General features: G+C 47.9%; 2 protein-coding genes across 4 annotated transcripts in view; one reads left to right on the top strand and one right to left on the bottom strand.

The window, feature by feature from the left end:
• Nucleotides 1-3459, top strand: part of bcar1 (BCAR1 scaffold protein, Cas family member) — a 65281-nt gene extending 61822 nt beyond the window's left edge. For all 3 annotated transcript variants that reach the window (XM_068603379.1, XM_068603380.1, XM_068603381.1), the window contains 2 exons: nucleotides 1613-1699; nucleotides 2206-3459. In XM_068603379.1, the coding sequence (XP_068459480.1) occupies nucleotides 1613-1699; nucleotides 2206-2745 (627 nt within the window). In that variant the 3' untranslated portion in view covers nucleotides 2746-3459. The remainder of the gene's footprint in view (nucleotides 1-1612; nucleotides 1700-2205) is intronic.
• Nucleotides 3460-5829: 2370 nt separating this feature from the next.
• LOC137804244 (C-signal-like) lies at nucleotides 5830-16181 on the bottom strand. The gene is made up of 7 exons (XM_068603365.1): nucleotides 15990-16181; nucleotides 12700-12754; nucleotides 10277-10473; nucleotides 8346-8403; nucleotides 8079-8197; nucleotides 6291-6401; nucleotides 5830-6181 (listed from the first exon to the last, which is right to left on the bottom strand). Exons 1-7 carry the CDS (start codon nucleotides 16134-16136, stop codon nucleotides 6068-6070), a joined length of 801 nt encoding a protein of 266 aa, XP_068459466.1. The 5' UTR covers nucleotides 16137-16181; the 3' UTR covers nucleotides 5830-6067.
• Between the last annotated feature and the right edge of the window lie 1582 nt (nucleotides 16182-17763).

The following is a 17763-nucleotide window of genomic DNA, read 5'->3' on the forward strand; positions in this document are numbered from 1 at the left end:
ACATCTCCTACATCTACATCTACATCTACATCTCCTACATCTACATCTACATCTCCTACATCTACATCTACATCTCCTACATCTACATCTACATCTACATCTCTTACATCTACATCTACATCTACATCTCCTACATCTACATCTACATCTACATCTCCTACATCTACATCTACATCTCCTACATCTCCTACATCTCCTACATCTACATCTCCTACATCTACATCTACATCTACATCTCCTACATCTACATCTCCTACATCTACATCTACATCTACATCTCCTACATCTACATCTACATCTCCTACATCTACATCTCCTACATCTACATCTACATCTACTCCTACATCTACATCTACATCTACATCTCCTACATCTACATCTACATCTCCTACATCTACATCTCCTACATCTACATCTACATCTACTCCTACATCTACATCTACATCTACATCTCCTACATCTACATCTCCTACATCTACATCTCCTACATCTACATCTACATCTACATCTACATCTACATCTCCTACATCTACATCTACATCTCCTACATCTACATCTACATCTCCTACATCTACATCTCCTACATCTGGTCGTTAGCTTTTTGTTTTTAAGTGACATTGTTTTATTAGTTTTGTTGTGCTCTGGTTGTGTTGTCGTCCGTGTTGTCGTCAGTGTTGTCGTCCGTGTTGTCGTCAGTGTTGTCGTCCGTGTTGTCGTCCGTGTTGTCGTCCGTGTTGTCGTCCGTATTGTCTGCATCTGAACCTCAGAGCAGCTGCTTCCTTTAACAACTAAAGCTATTTATTTTTCCCCAACTTTAATTTGCTTTATTGGCAAAAAAGACAAATCACCACCTCTGATGTTGCCGAAGCAAATCAGGAATAATAAATAATGCATCTGATATTAATAATAATGAAAGTAAATAATGTGATAGACAAATACTACACATATATGTGTATATATGTTGAACATATTGTATCCTTGCATAGAGATATTCATCTATATTAAGAGTAATAATATATAATATATACTGTGTCTCTTGTGAGGAGAAGATATCTGTGTGTTCGTTTATTTTAGACACTCAAAATGTATTTATGTTGGTGGTGTGTGTGTGTGAGACAGAGTGAGCATGGCCCCCACAGAGTGTGCAAGTACAGCCTCACACACACGCACACACACACACACACACACACACACACACACACACACACACACACACACACACACACACACACACACACACACCTTTCACAGGCATGATGAATGAGTCCATGTGCCCGTGAAGAGTCAGCACCTTTTTTATACCGTGTGTGTGTGTGTGTGTGTGTTTAGGTGTGTGTGTGTGCGTGTGTGTGTGTGTGTGTGTGTGTAATGAGAGTTGTTAAATCCTCTCAAAGGCATTGCAGTGCTCGTTTGTGCCACTAGAGGGAGACAGAGGCTGTGAATATTCATCATGATCTCAATGTGATCCTGGAAACATGAAAGATAAATGTGTTTATAATCATGTGAGATGGAGAAAAGATGTGTAACAGCTGTGTGTGCGTGTGTGTGTGTGTGTGTGTGTGTGTGTGTGTGTGTGTGTGTGTGTGTGTGTGTGTGTGTGTGTTATCTTCAGGGAAAAGAGGAGTTTGAGAAGAACCAAAGACAGCTGCTGGAGAAAGGAAACATCATCAGACACAAGACACAACTGGAGCAGCAACAGGTCTGTGTGTGTCTGTGTGTGTGTGTGTGTGTCTGTCTGTGTGTGTCTCTGTCTGTCTGTGTCCATCGCTCTCTGTTCTGTGTTGTGATTGTTTGAGAGTAATATTAGTGATGTAATGCAGCAGTGGGCCACTAGAGGGGCGACCCACAACAAGCTGACAGACATGTGACGTGTGAGGCTCCTCCCCCAGGACATTTAAACAGGTCCTGGGGGAGGATGTTACATGTGAGGGTTAATGTTACATGTGAGGGTTGATGCTACATGTAAGGGTTAATGCTACACGTAAGGGTTAATGCTACATGTAAGGGTTAATGCTACATATAAGGGTTAATGTTGACCTCTGGACGGCTCAATGACTTCTGATCCATTGTTTAGTGTTTCATCAGTGACTTGTTTTGGGTCTCTAACGGTCCAAAACCAAAAGGAGTGCTAGCATTATGATGAAGTATTGACGTCTCCTCTTCCTCCTTTTCCTCCTCCTCCTCCTCTTCCTCCTCCTCCTCCAGCTCAAGCAGTTTGAGCGGCTGGAGCAGGAAGTCAGCCGTCCGATCAACAACGACATGACGGGCTGGGTCCCGTCCCCGCAGCACCCCGCGGGCCACCAGCCGGCCCACAACGGGGCCCCGCCCTGCTCCAAGCTGGGCCCGGGCGACCGGCAGCTGCTCCTCTTCTACCAGGAGCAGTGCGAGCAGAACGTCACGGCGGTGACCAACGCCATCGACGCCTTCTTCACCGCCGTGGGCTCCAACCAGCCGCCCAAGATCTTCGTGGCGCACAGCAAGTTCGTCATCCTCAGCGCGCACAAGCTGGTGTTCATCGGCGACACGCTGTCGCGCCAGGCCAAGTCGCCCGACGTGAGGGCGCACGTGGCCCAGAGCAGCAACGCCCTCTGCGAAAAGCTCAAGGACATCGTGGTCAGCACCAAGACGGCGGCGCTGCAGTACCCTTCCCCCGGAGCGGCCCGGGACATGACGGAGCGCGTGAGGGAGCTGGCGGGCTGCACGCAGCAGTTCAGGATGGTGCTGGGGCAGCTGCTGGTCATGTAGCGGGACGCCGAGGCATGACCCGAGTGGAGGGGGGAGGGGGGGGGGGTCTGTGCACCCTGAGGTGAGAGGTGGTCACCCCCCCCCCCTCCCTCCACCTCCCACCCTCCTTCCTACTGCGCGCTTTTTATTCTGGACGAACAAAAAGGAACGTTTTCCCTTCAGCGGGCCGATGGTTGTAAAATAATCACTGTAAATATTTAAGTTACTTATTTAGTGAGAAAACCCGAAAGAAAAAAAGAACTTCCGCGATATTATATATATAAATATATAAATATATGGTTCTTTTTTTCCTTTTTTTTTTTTTGAAGAACGAAAAGATGAAAACATAAATGTAGTTTTTAGACCATATCAATAATTATTATTGCTCCACCGTATAATTCTGATTCTTGTACCCTTGTATCATTACTGTTATGGACGTTTAAATCCCAGATGATACGTATGACTGTATGTTGTCGTACATCTCTGCTCTTCTCCACCCTCGATGACACACTTTCCCACAAAGCACTGGAGCACACACCCATCCTCAAGGGTCCCGGTGGCCAGCGGACCGCCGGGACCGCCGGGACCGCCAGGACCGTTCGGACCGCTCGGACCGCCTGCGGCTCCTTTCCTTGTCCACACTGGGTTCGGTCCTCCGGTGCAGGCAGCGCTGCTGCCACGAGATGTCCACATAACTGTTTCTAGTCTGCAGTTATTAAAGATGATTTCAGTGCCTCTCGGTTGCTTTTTTTCCAGGAAACTTAAGTTGTTTTGTACGAGAGAAAAAAGACATTAAACTGTTCTGACACTGTGGCAGCCCAATGTAATGTCTGTGGTTGTTAGATCTCACTTATTAGTATTAATATTAGTAATAGTAGCTGACATCCACACCTGCGGGCCTTCAGAGTGATCAGTGAAGCTGAGCTGCATGTCCGTGGGAGGAACCCGGAGAACCTGGAGAACCCGGAGGGAACCCACGCTGACACGGGGAGAACGTGTCACAGGAGAACGTCACAGATTCAGTCATGAGAAAGTCGTCGTATATTATAGTGAAAAGTCACACAGGCTCAAGTAAAGTACGCTGAGTAAAATTATGAAATACCTGAGTGACAAAATATTCATGAAAAGGCAAAGTCATACTCATAAATGTAGATTATGTACAAAAACATGTCATGATTTTATACATTTGTCAAAGGAAAATTTGATATTTATGTATCAAACTCATAATATAGTTCATAAAAACACCTTTAAAAAGTTCAAAGTACGTCCATCTTCATAAAAAACTCTTTTCATATTTATTAAAAGCCAATAAAAAGTTGCAGAATAGGTAAAAAAAAAAATCATAAAAAAGGTGTAGTTTATCAAAACCATGAAAAACCATGAGAAACATTATGGTTTAACGTCATAATGTCCTGAAATGCTTCATTTTGCATCATGCTAGCACATGTAGCATCATGCTAGGGGCAAGGTGCATCCTGCTAGCACATGGAGGATAATGCTAGGGGCAAGGTGCATCCTGCTAGCACATGTAGCATAATGCTAGGGGCCAAGTGCATCATGCTAGTACATGTAGCATCATGCTAGGGGCCAGGTGCATCATGCTAGCATGTGTAGCATGTGACTGTATCATACCAGGCGTCAGGTGCATCATGCTAGCACATGTAGCATCATATTAGGGGCCATGTGCATCCTGCTAGCACATGTAGCATCATGCTAGGTGCCAGGTGCGTCATGCTAGCACATGTAGCATCATACCAGGGGCCAGGTGCATCCTGCTAGCACATGTAGCATAATGCTAGGGGCCAGGTGCATCATGCTAGCACATGTAGCATCATGCTAGGGGCAAGGTGCATCATGCTACCACATGTAGCATCATACCAGGGGCCAGGTGCATCATGCTAGCACATAGCGTCATGCTCGGGGCATCATGCTAAGGGCCAGGTGCAGTCAAGCCAGAGCTTGAAAGACATTCAGTAAAAGTCTTTGCTGCTTTATGGCGACCCGAACTACATTTCCCACAATGCACGTTGATTGGTGTACTTTCCCCATGTGGCCTCTAGGGGGGGCATTCACCAAAGACACGTGAACACGTTACACTTCAACACTTCATGTTCTGCTGCTGCATTTCCTTCCAGCTGGAACTGAAATGTAAATCACTCAAAGTAGCAGCTGCAGCATGAATTCTACTTCCTGTTTACAGAACAGGTTTCAGACAGTTTCTGATGACCGAGTTCCCTCAGAACCCAATTTAAAGGAACACTTCACCTCAAACATGACCATTCGTCAAGAACTCACCTTGTTTGTGTCTGGAATTCACCTCCAGGGGGAACATAAAGAACATGAAGAACATAAAGAACATGAAGAACATGAGGAACAAAGAACACAACATGAGGAACAAAGAACACAACATGAGGAACAAAGAACACAAGGAACATAAAGAACACGAGGAACATAAAGAACACGAAGAACATGAAGAACATGAGGAACATAAACAACACGAAGAACATGAGGAACATAAAGAACACAAAGAACATGAGGAACATAAAGAACACAAAGAACATGAGGAACACAAAGAACATGAGGAACATGAGGAACACAAAGAACATGAGGAACACAAAGAACATGAGGAACATAAAGAACACGAGGAACATGAGGAACATAAAGAACACGAGGAACATAAAGAACATGAGGAACATAAAGAACACGAGGAACATAAAGAACATGAGGAACATAAACATGAGGAACATAAAGAACACGAAGAACATGAGGAACATAAAGAACATCAACATGAAGAACATAAAGAACACGAGGAACAAAAAACACAAGGAACATAAAGAACATGAGGAACATAAAGAACATGAAGAACATGAGGAACATAAACACAAAGAACATGAGGAACATAAACACAAGGAACATAAAGAACACGAGGAACATAAAGAACACGAGGAACATGAAGAACACCAGCATGAGGAACACGAGGAACATGTAAATGGAGTCATGTAGACATGTAAACGTGATGACACAGTGAACAGTGATGACACAGTGAACACAGTAATCTGCATGAGGTCTTTTATTAGCATTGCAGCTTAATGAAGACATTAATTATTAAAATGAGGTTGAAGGAATATTAGAATTATTCCTTCAACCAAGATGAAACATGACAGGATGCTTCAGTGGAGGAAACACGAGACATGTCGTGTTCTCCAGTCAATCAGAATCAGCTTTAATGGCCATGTACATTTCCACATCCATGTGGTGTGACTCTGGTTTCTGCAGCTTTCCTCCCGTACGGGACGCGCTGCAGCGTCCTCGTCCTCGTGGTCAGGCGGCGTCGCGGCGCCCGCTACCAGGGGATTGCGTTGCCCTGCCAGTCCAAAAGCAACCCGCCATCTTTGTTGCCGAGCGATGACATCACGGCGAGCATGCCGGAGACGCTCTCCTTGGTGGATAAAACGGCCTGAAGCAGAAAAAACAAGATTAAAGGAACGCTAGAACATTGTAGGAGATGTTGTCTGTGGATGTGGTCGCTGCAGAGAAGCAGGTGAAGACCGGGTGCAGCGCCTCACCTCCTCTCCTCCCATCCCCGTGCGGACCCAGCCCGGGTGGAGGGCCGTCACCAGGATGTGGTGTTTCCTGAAGTCCTCCGACTGGCAGCGAGTCACCATGTTCAGAGCGGCCTGGAAACCAACAGCAGCTTTGTTGTTGAACGCAGCACAGCGAGGGCATCAGCCTGGAGATGCAGGTTTCTGAACACTCAAACCAAGATGGGCTGAGTCTCTAGGATCGGGTCTAGGATCGGGTATAAGTCTCTAGGATCGGGTATAAGTCTCTAGGATCGGGTATAAGTCTCTAGGATCGGGTCTGCGCCTCTAGGATCGAGTATAAGTCTCTAAGATCGGGTATAAGTCTCTCGGATCCGGTCTACATCTCTAGGATCCGGTCTAAGATCGGGTCTGCGCCTCTAGGATCGGGTATAAGTCTCTGGGATCGGGTATAAGTCTCTGGGATCGGGTATAAGTCTCTGGGATCGGGTCTGCGCCTCTAGGATCCGGTCTGCGCCTCTAGGATCCGGTCTGCGCCTCTAGGATCCGGTCTGCGCCTCTAGGATCCGGTCTAAGATTGGGTCTGCGCCTCTAGGATCAGGTATAAGTCTCTAGGATCGGGTCTGCGCCTCTAGGATCGGGTCTGCGCCTCTAGGATCGGGTATAAGTCTCTCGGATCGGGTATAAGTCTCTCGGATCGGGTATAAGTCTCTCGGATCGGGTACAAGTCTCTAGGATCGGGTGTGCGCCTCTAGGATCGGGTCTGCGCCTCTAGGATCGGGTCTGCGCCTCTAGGATCGGGTCTGCGCCTCTAGGATCGGGTATAAGTCTCTCGGATCGGGTATAAGTCTCTAGGATCGGGTATAAGTCTCTAGGATCGGGTATAAGTCTCTAGGATCGGGTACAAGTCTCTAGGATCGGGTACAAGTCTCTAGGATCGGGTACAAGTCTCTCGGATCGGGTGTGCGTCTCTCGGATCGGGTGTGCGTCTCTCGGATCGGGTCTACGCCTCTAGGATCGGGTACAAGTCTCTAGGATCGGGTATAAGTCTCTAGGATCGGGTACAAGTCTCTAGGATCGGGTGTGCGTCTCTCGGATCGGGTCTACGCCTCTAGGATCGGGTCTACGCCTCTAGGATCGGGTCTGCGTCTCTAGGATCGGGTGTGCGTCTCTAGGATCGGGTCTACGCCTCTAGGATCGGGTCTACGCCCAAAGTAAAGTTCCTCGTAGAAACTTGAAAAGCCATCTTCTCCTCAGCGTAGAGAAGTCTGAGCGTGGACTTGGCGGATAGAATTCGTTGGGTCATTTTAACCGGTGAAAACACGACCTGTGACTTGCAGACCTGGAACACAGGTGTGCTCCAGTCAACAGATGCCTCACTGCTTCCAGGAGGCGTGTCACTTCCTGGTCACCTGGCGCTACAGGTGCACACGGTTTACCCTGCACACGTTTAGCCCGCCCCAACAGGTGCAACAGAACCAACAGGTGCGTCAGGGACGTGACTAACATGTGGTCATGTGATGTCTTTAGCCCGACATTACTGCATTCCTGCTGTTGACGGCACGATTAAAAACTACTGAGACCAGCCTGAGGTCATGCCTGCTTCTTTAAGAAACCATAGTGTTTAGTTTTTTTAAAGATTTACATCCGCAGGAACTCTGGACTTGGAGCTGAGTGACAAAGTGCGTACACATTCAGAGACGCACAACCACAATCTGGGTTTTGCTCTGCTGGTGGAAGTTGTCGGCTGTGGGTATGATCTTATCTCATGGAACCAAAACACAATTATGTTGTAGATGTTGTGAGCGGTACCTTGCTGGCCCTGTACGGGTACATCTGAGCATGAGCAAAGGTCTCTGGGCATTTGTGTATGGATGAGAAGGCTGTGGACACGTTGATGATGGCCGACCTCCTGCAGGACATCTTATCACCTGAGACACATCGAGACAAAAGACACGAGCGTCATGACGCAGGAATCACAACGCTACTACAACGAACACTACTAACAATAATTCAAAGGTAAAACACTGGTAATTTGCTCAGTTTGTGTGTTTAAAAAGTACATTTCCACTTCATTACCCAAGTCCTTCTCAGGGCAGCTCATCTCTGCTGCCCTCTGGAGGAGAGGAAGGAACATCTGGAGAGAGGAGACGCAGTGAGTCAGTACAACGTGACAGTGTGAGCAGCTTACAGCGAAGACGGTCACAGGCGGCTGTGAATTGCATTGCAGAGACGTCGCGTACAATTAGCGTGCTAACCAGCTAGCTTGGCTTGTAATACCACTTTTAGATAGTGAGTCCCTGCAGAGTCCAGTCTGCTCTCAGGAGACGGGAAGGTGCGTAATCTTGTCTGCCATATTTGGACTCATTACAGAAGTAAAATGCTACCTCCCATTTCAGCACATTACACCTTTAATCAGTCCACCACCCGCCCTGCCACACAGCCCCGGGTCATCAACAATGCATGTTGTCCAAATCATGACCAGTCACATGTAGTTATAACAAAACAATCCAACAAAACCGCCACACTGACGCTGCACAGTGCAGACATGACATTGCAGCACAGCTGCAGCGGCAGTGCACCTTGGTGCAGCACCAGCACCCCCAGGTGCAGCAGCAGCTGTGGCTAGTTTATGATTAAATACTGTAAATGTATAAAACAGAAACATAATCAGCATTTCACTATCTAGACAAACTTAACCCTCTGAGGGAAAGCGGTCATCAGTAAGTCCTGAGGTTCTAGCTTCTAGGTGAGACGCTAGCTTCACTGACCAATCACAGCGCATGTTCATGGTCACATGGTCCTGTGACCAATCACACGTCCAGAAAGCTTCCATGTATTTTAACAGGCTGCTCTTCCACAGAGGAAGACAGGTGACATGTGATTGGATAAAACATGTTGAACAGGAAGAAGCCATAAAGAGGCCTGAAGGAGCAGAGGAGCACATGAAGGAGCAGAGGAGCCCATGAAGGAGCCCATGAAGGAGCAGAGGAGCCCATGAAGGAGCAGAGGAGCCCATGAAGGAGCAGAGGAGCCCATGAAGGAGCAGAGGAGCACATGAAGGAGCCGGGATAGGAGAGAATAAGCTAATAGGGACAAATAATTATAATGCATGTAGTGTATTTGTGAAAAAACAATTACTTTATAAAACTTATCACTATAACTTTGAATTCTAAATAAATATATAATAGCTATAACTGTGATGCTGTTGAGGCCTCCAGAGAAGGTTTAGCAGCCTCTGACACCACCGCCTTTAATATCTGAATTTACCAATTAAATTATGTCCCATATGCATCAACTTGTCGCTGATGTGCTATTCTCTCATTCCTTTTCAAACCGTTGAGGTTCTGCTCGTAGACCATCTGTTCCTGTCGTCATGCTGATGAGTTCAACAGCTCAGCAGAGTCGTAGATAAAAGCAGAACTGCCAACACCGCGAGGCTGTTTCCTCATTTCAGTCAACCACTGTGGTCGGACATCACACGCGAAGCTGATGTTTGAGTCTGTCCACATCTGTCACTTCTCTCCTAACTGAAGCGTCACCACCAGGTTGGGACACTGATCCCTTATGACGTGGTGCAGACAAAACCACTTTGAGACTGATGGAGTCCAGCCCCCCACGCTGTGAGAGACGGTCCAGGGTCCAGGACGAAAGCTCTTAGCTAACCGCTACAGACTCAGACTCAAAATCAGCTTTAATGGCCATGTAAGTTTACACATACAGAAACTTGACACCAGTTCCACGTCACCGTTCATCCTTAAATACAACGAACAAGAGAAATACATAAAAGACAACAGCAGTCCAGAACGTGCAGATGGTCTGATTAACTGTTCAGACTGGCGGCTAGTGGGATGAAGCCGTTCCTGCGTCTGCTGGTTTTGGCGTACGGTGCCCTGCAGCGCCCCCAGAGGGCAGGAGGTGAACAGCTGGAGTCAGTCTCTCGCCGCCAGAAGAGTCCATCCTCTCCTCAGCACCACGCCGACAGCCTGCAGGGAACAAGACAAACCAACCTTGGCGATGAGGAACGGTCCGACCACGTTGGTCTCGAACACCTCCATCAGGTCCTTCTTCCCGGTGGCGGAGAGCGATCCCGGTTTGTCCGGTTGGTTGATGGCGGCGTTGTTGATGAGGAGGTTCAAGCCACCGGCGCCGATCTGCTCGTTCACAACCTGGACGGCAGCAGAGATGCTGTCCTCATCCGACATGTCTGCAGGAACGAAAACAAACCGTTCACAACATCAGCATGAAGACATACGCCCCTGTCGCTGTGCATGGACATCAAATAGTTAGCTTGTGAGCTAGCATGCTAAGGTATTAGCCATGCTCGAGCAAGAGATGTAGCTCAGTCTTCAGTGATCACACAACTAAAGGCGAGGAAGACAAATCTGTGAATCTTTTGAACTAATCCTACATGTGGCACAATTTAACCTTTTGCAAACCCTGCGCGAAAATCCTCACATTTTAATACCCAGCATGCCCCATTCAGACAATCTTTTGACATAAAATACGTCATTTTACTAATTTTTTAACCTAACAACACAGTTTCTTGACTGAATCTCCTTCCTAACAGGACAAGACTTTGTTTTATTGTGATTTTTCTTACAGGTTCTGATTCTTTAGGTCCTAATCTTTCCATAAAGGTCTTATTGACGCTCCAGGAGGCATTTTGGGGAATCTGGCTCATATCATACTGGATGTTCATAGTTACCATCAAAATATCTTTTAAAAGTGATTTTTTTTTGCAGATACACATTTTTTTCCAAGACTTTGCTGAACAAATACAAACAATAAACACAAGTATTGGACTTAATTTAGGGTTCTACAACGACTCAAACAGGGAAAAAGAGGTCTGGAGACCATGTTGCCTCCACAGTTTAAAAGGGGTCGATGAATATGCCAATTGAAAAAAATCTCTCTTAACAAACCGGTTGAAGTCGTTTGGTGACTGACTCAGAACTCACAGAAACTAAAGTTTACATAAATACACAAACGATCTTCATGAGGTTCAGTGTTAGTCGGTCATGCCGTCACAAAGATGGTTTACTGAAGGAGGAAGTGATGTGAGTCAACATTCAGAGGGAGTGCTGCTAAACACACACGATTCATCTTTAAACTCATACAGCGGCGTCCGAGTCGCTTCATGCGTTTGTGAACCGCACACATGCATCACAACGTTAACGTCGCCAAGAAGCATTCAAGAGTGAAATCTGACTGTCCAAGAAAGAGGAAATGATCCTTCATGACTCCTCTGGGGGAACTCTTCTCTGCATGAAGTCAACTTGTTAGACGCTTTGCAGCCGGTCAGAGAGGTGAAACATTCAGTGTCGTCCCGTCTGCTAACGGCTGCTAGCGACCAGGACAACTGCTGACGCGGCACATTTCTGCAAGCTACAGGACACGTTGAACGTCAGCGCTTCTGAACCAAAAATGTAATAAATATCAGTCTTGTATCGCGCCGGCAGGAGCGAACAAAGCCATATTGTTAACATTTGGTGAGCTTCAGACATCCAAACTGCCCGTTTGAAGTTAGAAAGAAACGTACACTCCCTTCAAAAGGTTTGAGTCACTGAGAAATGTCCTTTTTTTTTTTAAAGAAAAGCACTTTTTAATGAAGATAACATGAAATGACTCATAAATACACTCTACATTGTTAATGTTGTAAAAGACTATTCTAGGAGTAAACGTCTGCTTCTTAATGAAATATCTACATCGTGTATAGAGGCCCATTTCCAGCAGATATCAGTGTTCTGATGGTACTTTGTGTTTATCATCGACTCAGAAGACTAACGGATGACAGAAAACCCTTGAAACCTCTGAAACACATGAAATCCTATTTAAAAAAACCTGGAAAGCCCCTGAAAACTCTTGTGATGATGTCACACAGCTGACAACAGCTCTGCTGTGGAGAGAAGCTGTGAAACTGTTCTTCCTTTGAGGAAGAACAGTTTCACAGCTTCCTGAAACTCACAAAATGGCCAGAAAGAACTTTCATGTGAAACTCTCCAGTCTTCTTGTTCTAGGAAGTGAAGGATCTTCTCTGTCACAACTTGCCAAGAAGCTGAAACTGTCCAGGTGACCCTCACCTTTTGAACGGTAGCGTAAACTCTTTATTCTTACTGGACTCTACCTGCAGCAGCGTGATGAGGTCCAGTGTTTGACCCGCGCAGCACCGAGGTCGTTCTGGATCATCTCCATCAAAACCTCGTCATTTTATTCCTAAGCAACTTTCAGCAAAGGATTCTGGATATACGACTTCATGTGTTCTGACTGGATGAATATTCAGCCCATCCCTGGTTTTTACAAATGTACAACGCCAAGATTTGTTCCCCGGGCTCCTGACGTTCCACTGACATTACAGCGTTTCTCTCAGTGACATCTCCTGGGATCCATCACACAAGACTCTGCATGTGGACCGCTGGACGTGTGTGTTTACCTAGTTTCAGTATGGTGATCTTTCCAGGATATCGAGTTCTCAGGGCTCTCAGGGCCTGAAGGGAGCACATGGAGAATGAAAGATTAATAGATGAGGTGAGAAAGGCAGAGACAGACGTGAGAATCCAAACACTGGCGTCAACGTTTCCTTTTAGAAAATACTAATTTAATGCAAGCAACGATGGAGCAGAAAAGTGTATATTACATATAATTTAAGTATATTTTTCATATGCAAGCAGTGGATCTTTTGCATCTCGACTGGACAGCAACTGACACAAAGCGTAGACTTCTATACAACCAGAGGAGTCGCCCCCTGGAGGTCAGGAGAGAGAATGCAGCTTTAACACATGAAGCATAGACTTCTATACAACCAGAGGAGTCGCCCCCTGGTGGTCAGGAGAGAGAATGCAGCTTTAACACATGAAGCATAGACTTCTATACCACCAGAGGAGTCGCCCCCTGGTGGTCAGGAGAGAGAATGCAGCTTTAACACATGAAGCATAGACTTCTATACAACCAGAGGAGTCGCCCCCTGGTGGTCAGGAGAGAGAATGCAGCTTTAACACGTGACGTATAGACTTCTATACAACCAGAGGAGTCGCCCCCTGGAGGTCAGGAGAGAGAATGCAGCTTTAACACATGAAGCGTAGACTTCTATACAACCAGAGGAGTCGCCCCCTGGTGGTCAGGAGAGAGAATGCAGCTTTAACACATGAAGCGTAGACTTCTATACAACCAGAGGAGTCGCCCCCTGGTGGTCAGGAGAGAGAATGCAGCTTTAACACATGAAGCGTAGACTTCTATACAACCAGAGGAGTCGCCCCCTGGTGGTCAGGAGAGAGAATGCACCTTTAACACATGAAGCATAGACTGCTATACAACCAGAGGAGTCGCCCCCTGGTGGTCAGGAGAGAGAATGCACCTTTAACACGTGAAGCGTAGACTTCTATACAACCAGAGGAGTCGCCCCCTGGTGGTCAGGAGAGAGAATGCAGCTTTAACACATGAAGCGTAGACTTCTATACAACCAGAGGAGTCGCCCCCTGGTGGTCAGGAGAGAGAATGCAGCTTTAACACGTGAAGCGTAGACTTCTATACAACCAGAGGAGTCGCCCCCTGGAGGTCAGGAGAGAGAATACTACTTCAGTTTAAAACTTGGTATTTCAGGGTACATCTGGATTGACCTACTTTATTAACAGTTCTTAGACAAGCCCTTTCACGTTTACGTGAGGGAAGTTAAAGTCGCAGCTCGTTCCTCTCCTCGTTCCTCTCCTCGTTCCTCTCCTCGTTCCTCTCCTCGTTCCTCTCCTCGTTCCTCTCCTCGTTCCTCTCCTCGTTCCTCTCCTGCAGGACAACATCTCAGGAACCACTGAGGACGTCTTGCATGGTTTCTCATGCGAGGCGGTCCAAGGTTACACCCTCAGGTTCAGTCTCTGCTCAACAGGGACGAGCCTGAGATTCAGCTCTGCCTTCCACTCACGTACTGACCCGAATACCAAGCGCTGAGTTTCTTATATGAAAGTTAACATTCATAACTAATGAGCTGCTTCCTGTCAGTCATTAACCGACCCACTGCTTTCACACCTGAACCCGTAAAGTCCAACACAAGTGTTTGAACAAAGGTTATGAACTCAAACTTGAGGCCAGAACGTGTACGATGAATTTAAAAAAGCAGCGTTTGACATTGTTGAACCGCAACGCCCCGACGGACAGACGCAGCTGCAGAGGAATGTGTAGACGTGGGAACTGGCTGCTCTATGAGGGGGGGGGGGGGGGGGGGAACAATGATTCATAAATCATCTTGAATGATGTTAATTTGACATGAGATGCAGCCGGAAAAGTGGTTTTCAAAGCACTGATCAAGCAGAGTGAACACGTCTCAGAGGGAGGAGCGCGTCATAAAGACTTCAACGCGAGCAACCAACAGAACGTTTGTGTGCAAGTAGAATTATGACAATATTTTGGGGGATTAGTTTCTCAATAGTTTTCACTCCTCAACCTCAGATATCAAGCAAACCTCATTTCAGACTCAAGGTCAAAACACACAGACATACAAACAGCTGATCAGCTGACTGTAGCACTAAACCTAAAGATGACTTTTCATCTTTTGGTTTATTAACGTGACGGATGCTTCCTGTCTCTCCGGTGATGTCGTGATGAAGACAGAAGTGTCTGTAGGCTTGTGAGTGTGAAGTGTCGAGAACAATCTGATGCCAACGTGTACACAAACACACACGTGACGGCGTGTGCAGACATCACAACGTCACCTGTGACTCGGCTGGTCGGACCGGTTTCCAGCCAGTGTTGAAAAGTGATTCATCTTTTATTTTATCTCGTGGTTTTATTTTGAAGGGACTTTGTTATGCAGGCAGTGTCGTTTCTTTGCGGCTCTGGTTTCAACTTGTTCTGCACATGCTTCCAGCAGGTTGGGGCGAACCATCCTGATGGGGGGGGGGGGGGGGGGGCTCTGGTTTAGGATCATTAAAGTAAACAGCGACTGAATATAAAATACACAACCGAGGCGCTGCTGCAGGACCGGAAACAGCTGCCGAGTTTCTGTGAAGCACAATGTGTTTCAGTGTTTACCTGATGAGGTCATCACAACACAAGTTCACGTTGTGTATGGGAATCATTTTCAGTGCATTACTTTCATTTTGAACTGGAGGAAAAGCTGCTCCTGTAGAGGCACCTTTTGGTTTTTAAATTAAATGCAGCCAATTGCGTGTAAAAGGGAATAGTTCCTCTCTAGCGCCGCCAGCTGGTCGTTTTGTTTGTCATTAAACTGGTTGTGTACCATCTCAGGTTCAAACTGCATCTTCTCCTGAAAGACAGTGAGAAGTTGCGTTCCTCATCCGGGTCCTCAGGGTGACGCGCCTGCAGCCCGCAGCCCTGCTCCGGAGGTCACCACACACACACACACACACACACACACCCACACCCACACAGCAAATCATCCAGGTAATGAGCAACATCCGGGGAGGATCTCCCGCGCGCTCTCGGGACTCTGCTGGTGATCAAAGAGTAGTCGGCAAAGTTCAAACAAAGCTCTCTTTGAGGCGTATTCGCCGCCACCCGCCCGGCTTCATGTCTTAAAGTCTTAATGACGTCAACTCCTCGATAACTTTACGTCAACAGTCTCATGACGCGCAGGTTTTATTCCACAGCTGCAGGGCCCCGACGTGCGCGTGTCTGTTACGCTCAAGGAGAAGCGAGGATCAATGCAATGCGCGGCTGTTAGTGCAGTGTGTGTCTGTGTGTGTCTGTGTGTGTGTGTGCGCGCGCGCGCCTCACCTCCGCCCCGGCTCCCTCCGGCGCCCTGCAGCCGGCATAGATGTGCGTCTCCTCCGCGGTGGCCTCCGCCAGCTGCTGCACCAGCTCCAGCCCGATGCCTCTGTTGCTCCCGGTCACCAGCACGTTGCCCCGCAGCGTCTCCGACATGCTTCCTGATCCACGGCCACGCGCAGCTGTCTGCCTGCTGCTGTCGGCTGCTGAACATGTGTGCGAGAGCTCTGGCGTCATGCTTCTTATATAGGTGTGTGCTGAGCAGGCGGGACACGCCCCCTTAAGTATGCACTCGTTCACGTTTCTGTTATCACCTTTTCAGGAACACGTGGTCCACGTTGTGTCCCTGTTTGACTTGTTGTGACTCTGCCTGGCGTTCAATAAAGATTCATTCAAACCAAAAGCCAGCCTTCACTTGCCTCTTCCACGCCGGCGGCCTTTGTCTGGAGCGCGTTAAGTGAAGCAATCATTTCCAAAAAAAATGTTGTCATTCAAGAAGTGCGAGTCTTCCGCGCAGCAGCAGGACTATTTGGTAACTGTGAGGATGTGGAGATGAGAGACGGACAGCGAGGCGTCACCACAGAGCAGAAACAAGAAGTCTCCACGCTGCAGAAACGACAGCAGTCTGCCTCTTCCTGTCCGACGAGGACAGACAGGAAGGCGCTGAGCCTCACCAGCACAGCAGATCTTATCCATCTGAATGCTGCTGGTTGACATTCAGCTTGGAACGAGAGGAGAACATGAGTTTAATTGAGCAGGTACCCTGCTGCAAGTCACGACTTTAATTGACTTTAATCTACCTGTAATTAAAGTTGTGTGTGGCTGCACGAGTCACTTGACAAATGATTGTGTGTTAATGTTATTATCTTCTCTGACTTTTAGCCTCGTTTAGCTTTCAGTGCTCACTGAAGTTAAAGAGCAGCTGGTGGACAGGTGTTCCCCTCAGGTGATGCTAACGGCTAAAAGAGAGTAGCACTGGACTCTCATTGATCATGTGGACACAGACGTAACTCTCTGTTTGTCACACCGGCTTTAAGGTTTGCCGAAAATCTTTTCCCAGGACGTTCTGCAATGGAAACGTTGTTCACTCCTGATGTGACTCTGGTCCGCTCAGCAGGAGCCTCTGAGCTCAGAGCCAGAACGTCCTGCTTGAAGCCTGGAGCCTGAGGCCTGGAGCCTGGAGCCTGGGGCCTGGAGCCTGAGGCCTGGAGCCTGAAGCCTGGAGCCTGGAGCCTGGAGCCTGGAGCCTGGAGCCTGGAGCCTGAAGCCTGAAGCCTGGAGCCTGAGGCCTGAGGCCTGAGGCCTGGAGCCTGGAGCCTGAAGCCTAGGGCTTGAAGCCTGAGGCCTGGAGCCTGAGGTCTGAAGCCTGGAGCCTGAAGCCTGGAGCCTGAAGCCTGAAGCCTGGAGCCTGAAGCCTGAAGCTTGAGGCCTGAAGCCTGGAGCCTGAAGCCTGACGCCTAGGGCTTGAAGCCTGAGGCCTGAGGCCTGGAGCCTGAGGTCTGAAGCCTGGAGCCTGGAGCCTGAAGCCTGGACCTGAAGCCTGAAGCCTGAAGCCTGAAGCCTGGAGCCTGGAGCCTGGAGCCTGAAGCCTGGACCTGAAGCCTGGAGCCTGAAGCCTGAAGCCTGAAGCCTGGAGCCTGAAGCCTGGAGCCTGGAGCCTGGAGCCTGAAGCCTGGAGCCTGGAGCCTGGAGCCTGAAGCCTGGAGCCTGAAGCCTGAAGCCTGGAGCCTGAAGCCTGAAGCCTGAAGCCTGGAGCCTGAAGCCTGAAGCCTGGAGCCTGGAT

The sequence above is a fragment of the Clinocottus analis genome, unplaced genomic scaffold (genome assembly GCF_023055335.1).
Source record: "Clinocottus analis isolate CAN_PGR_092001 unplaced genomic scaffold, fCliAna1.0.p SCAF_6, whole genome shotgun sequence".
NCBI classification, from domain to species: domain Eukaryota; kingdom Metazoa; phylum Chordata; class Actinopteri; order Perciformes; family Cottidae; genus Clinocottus; species Clinocottus analis.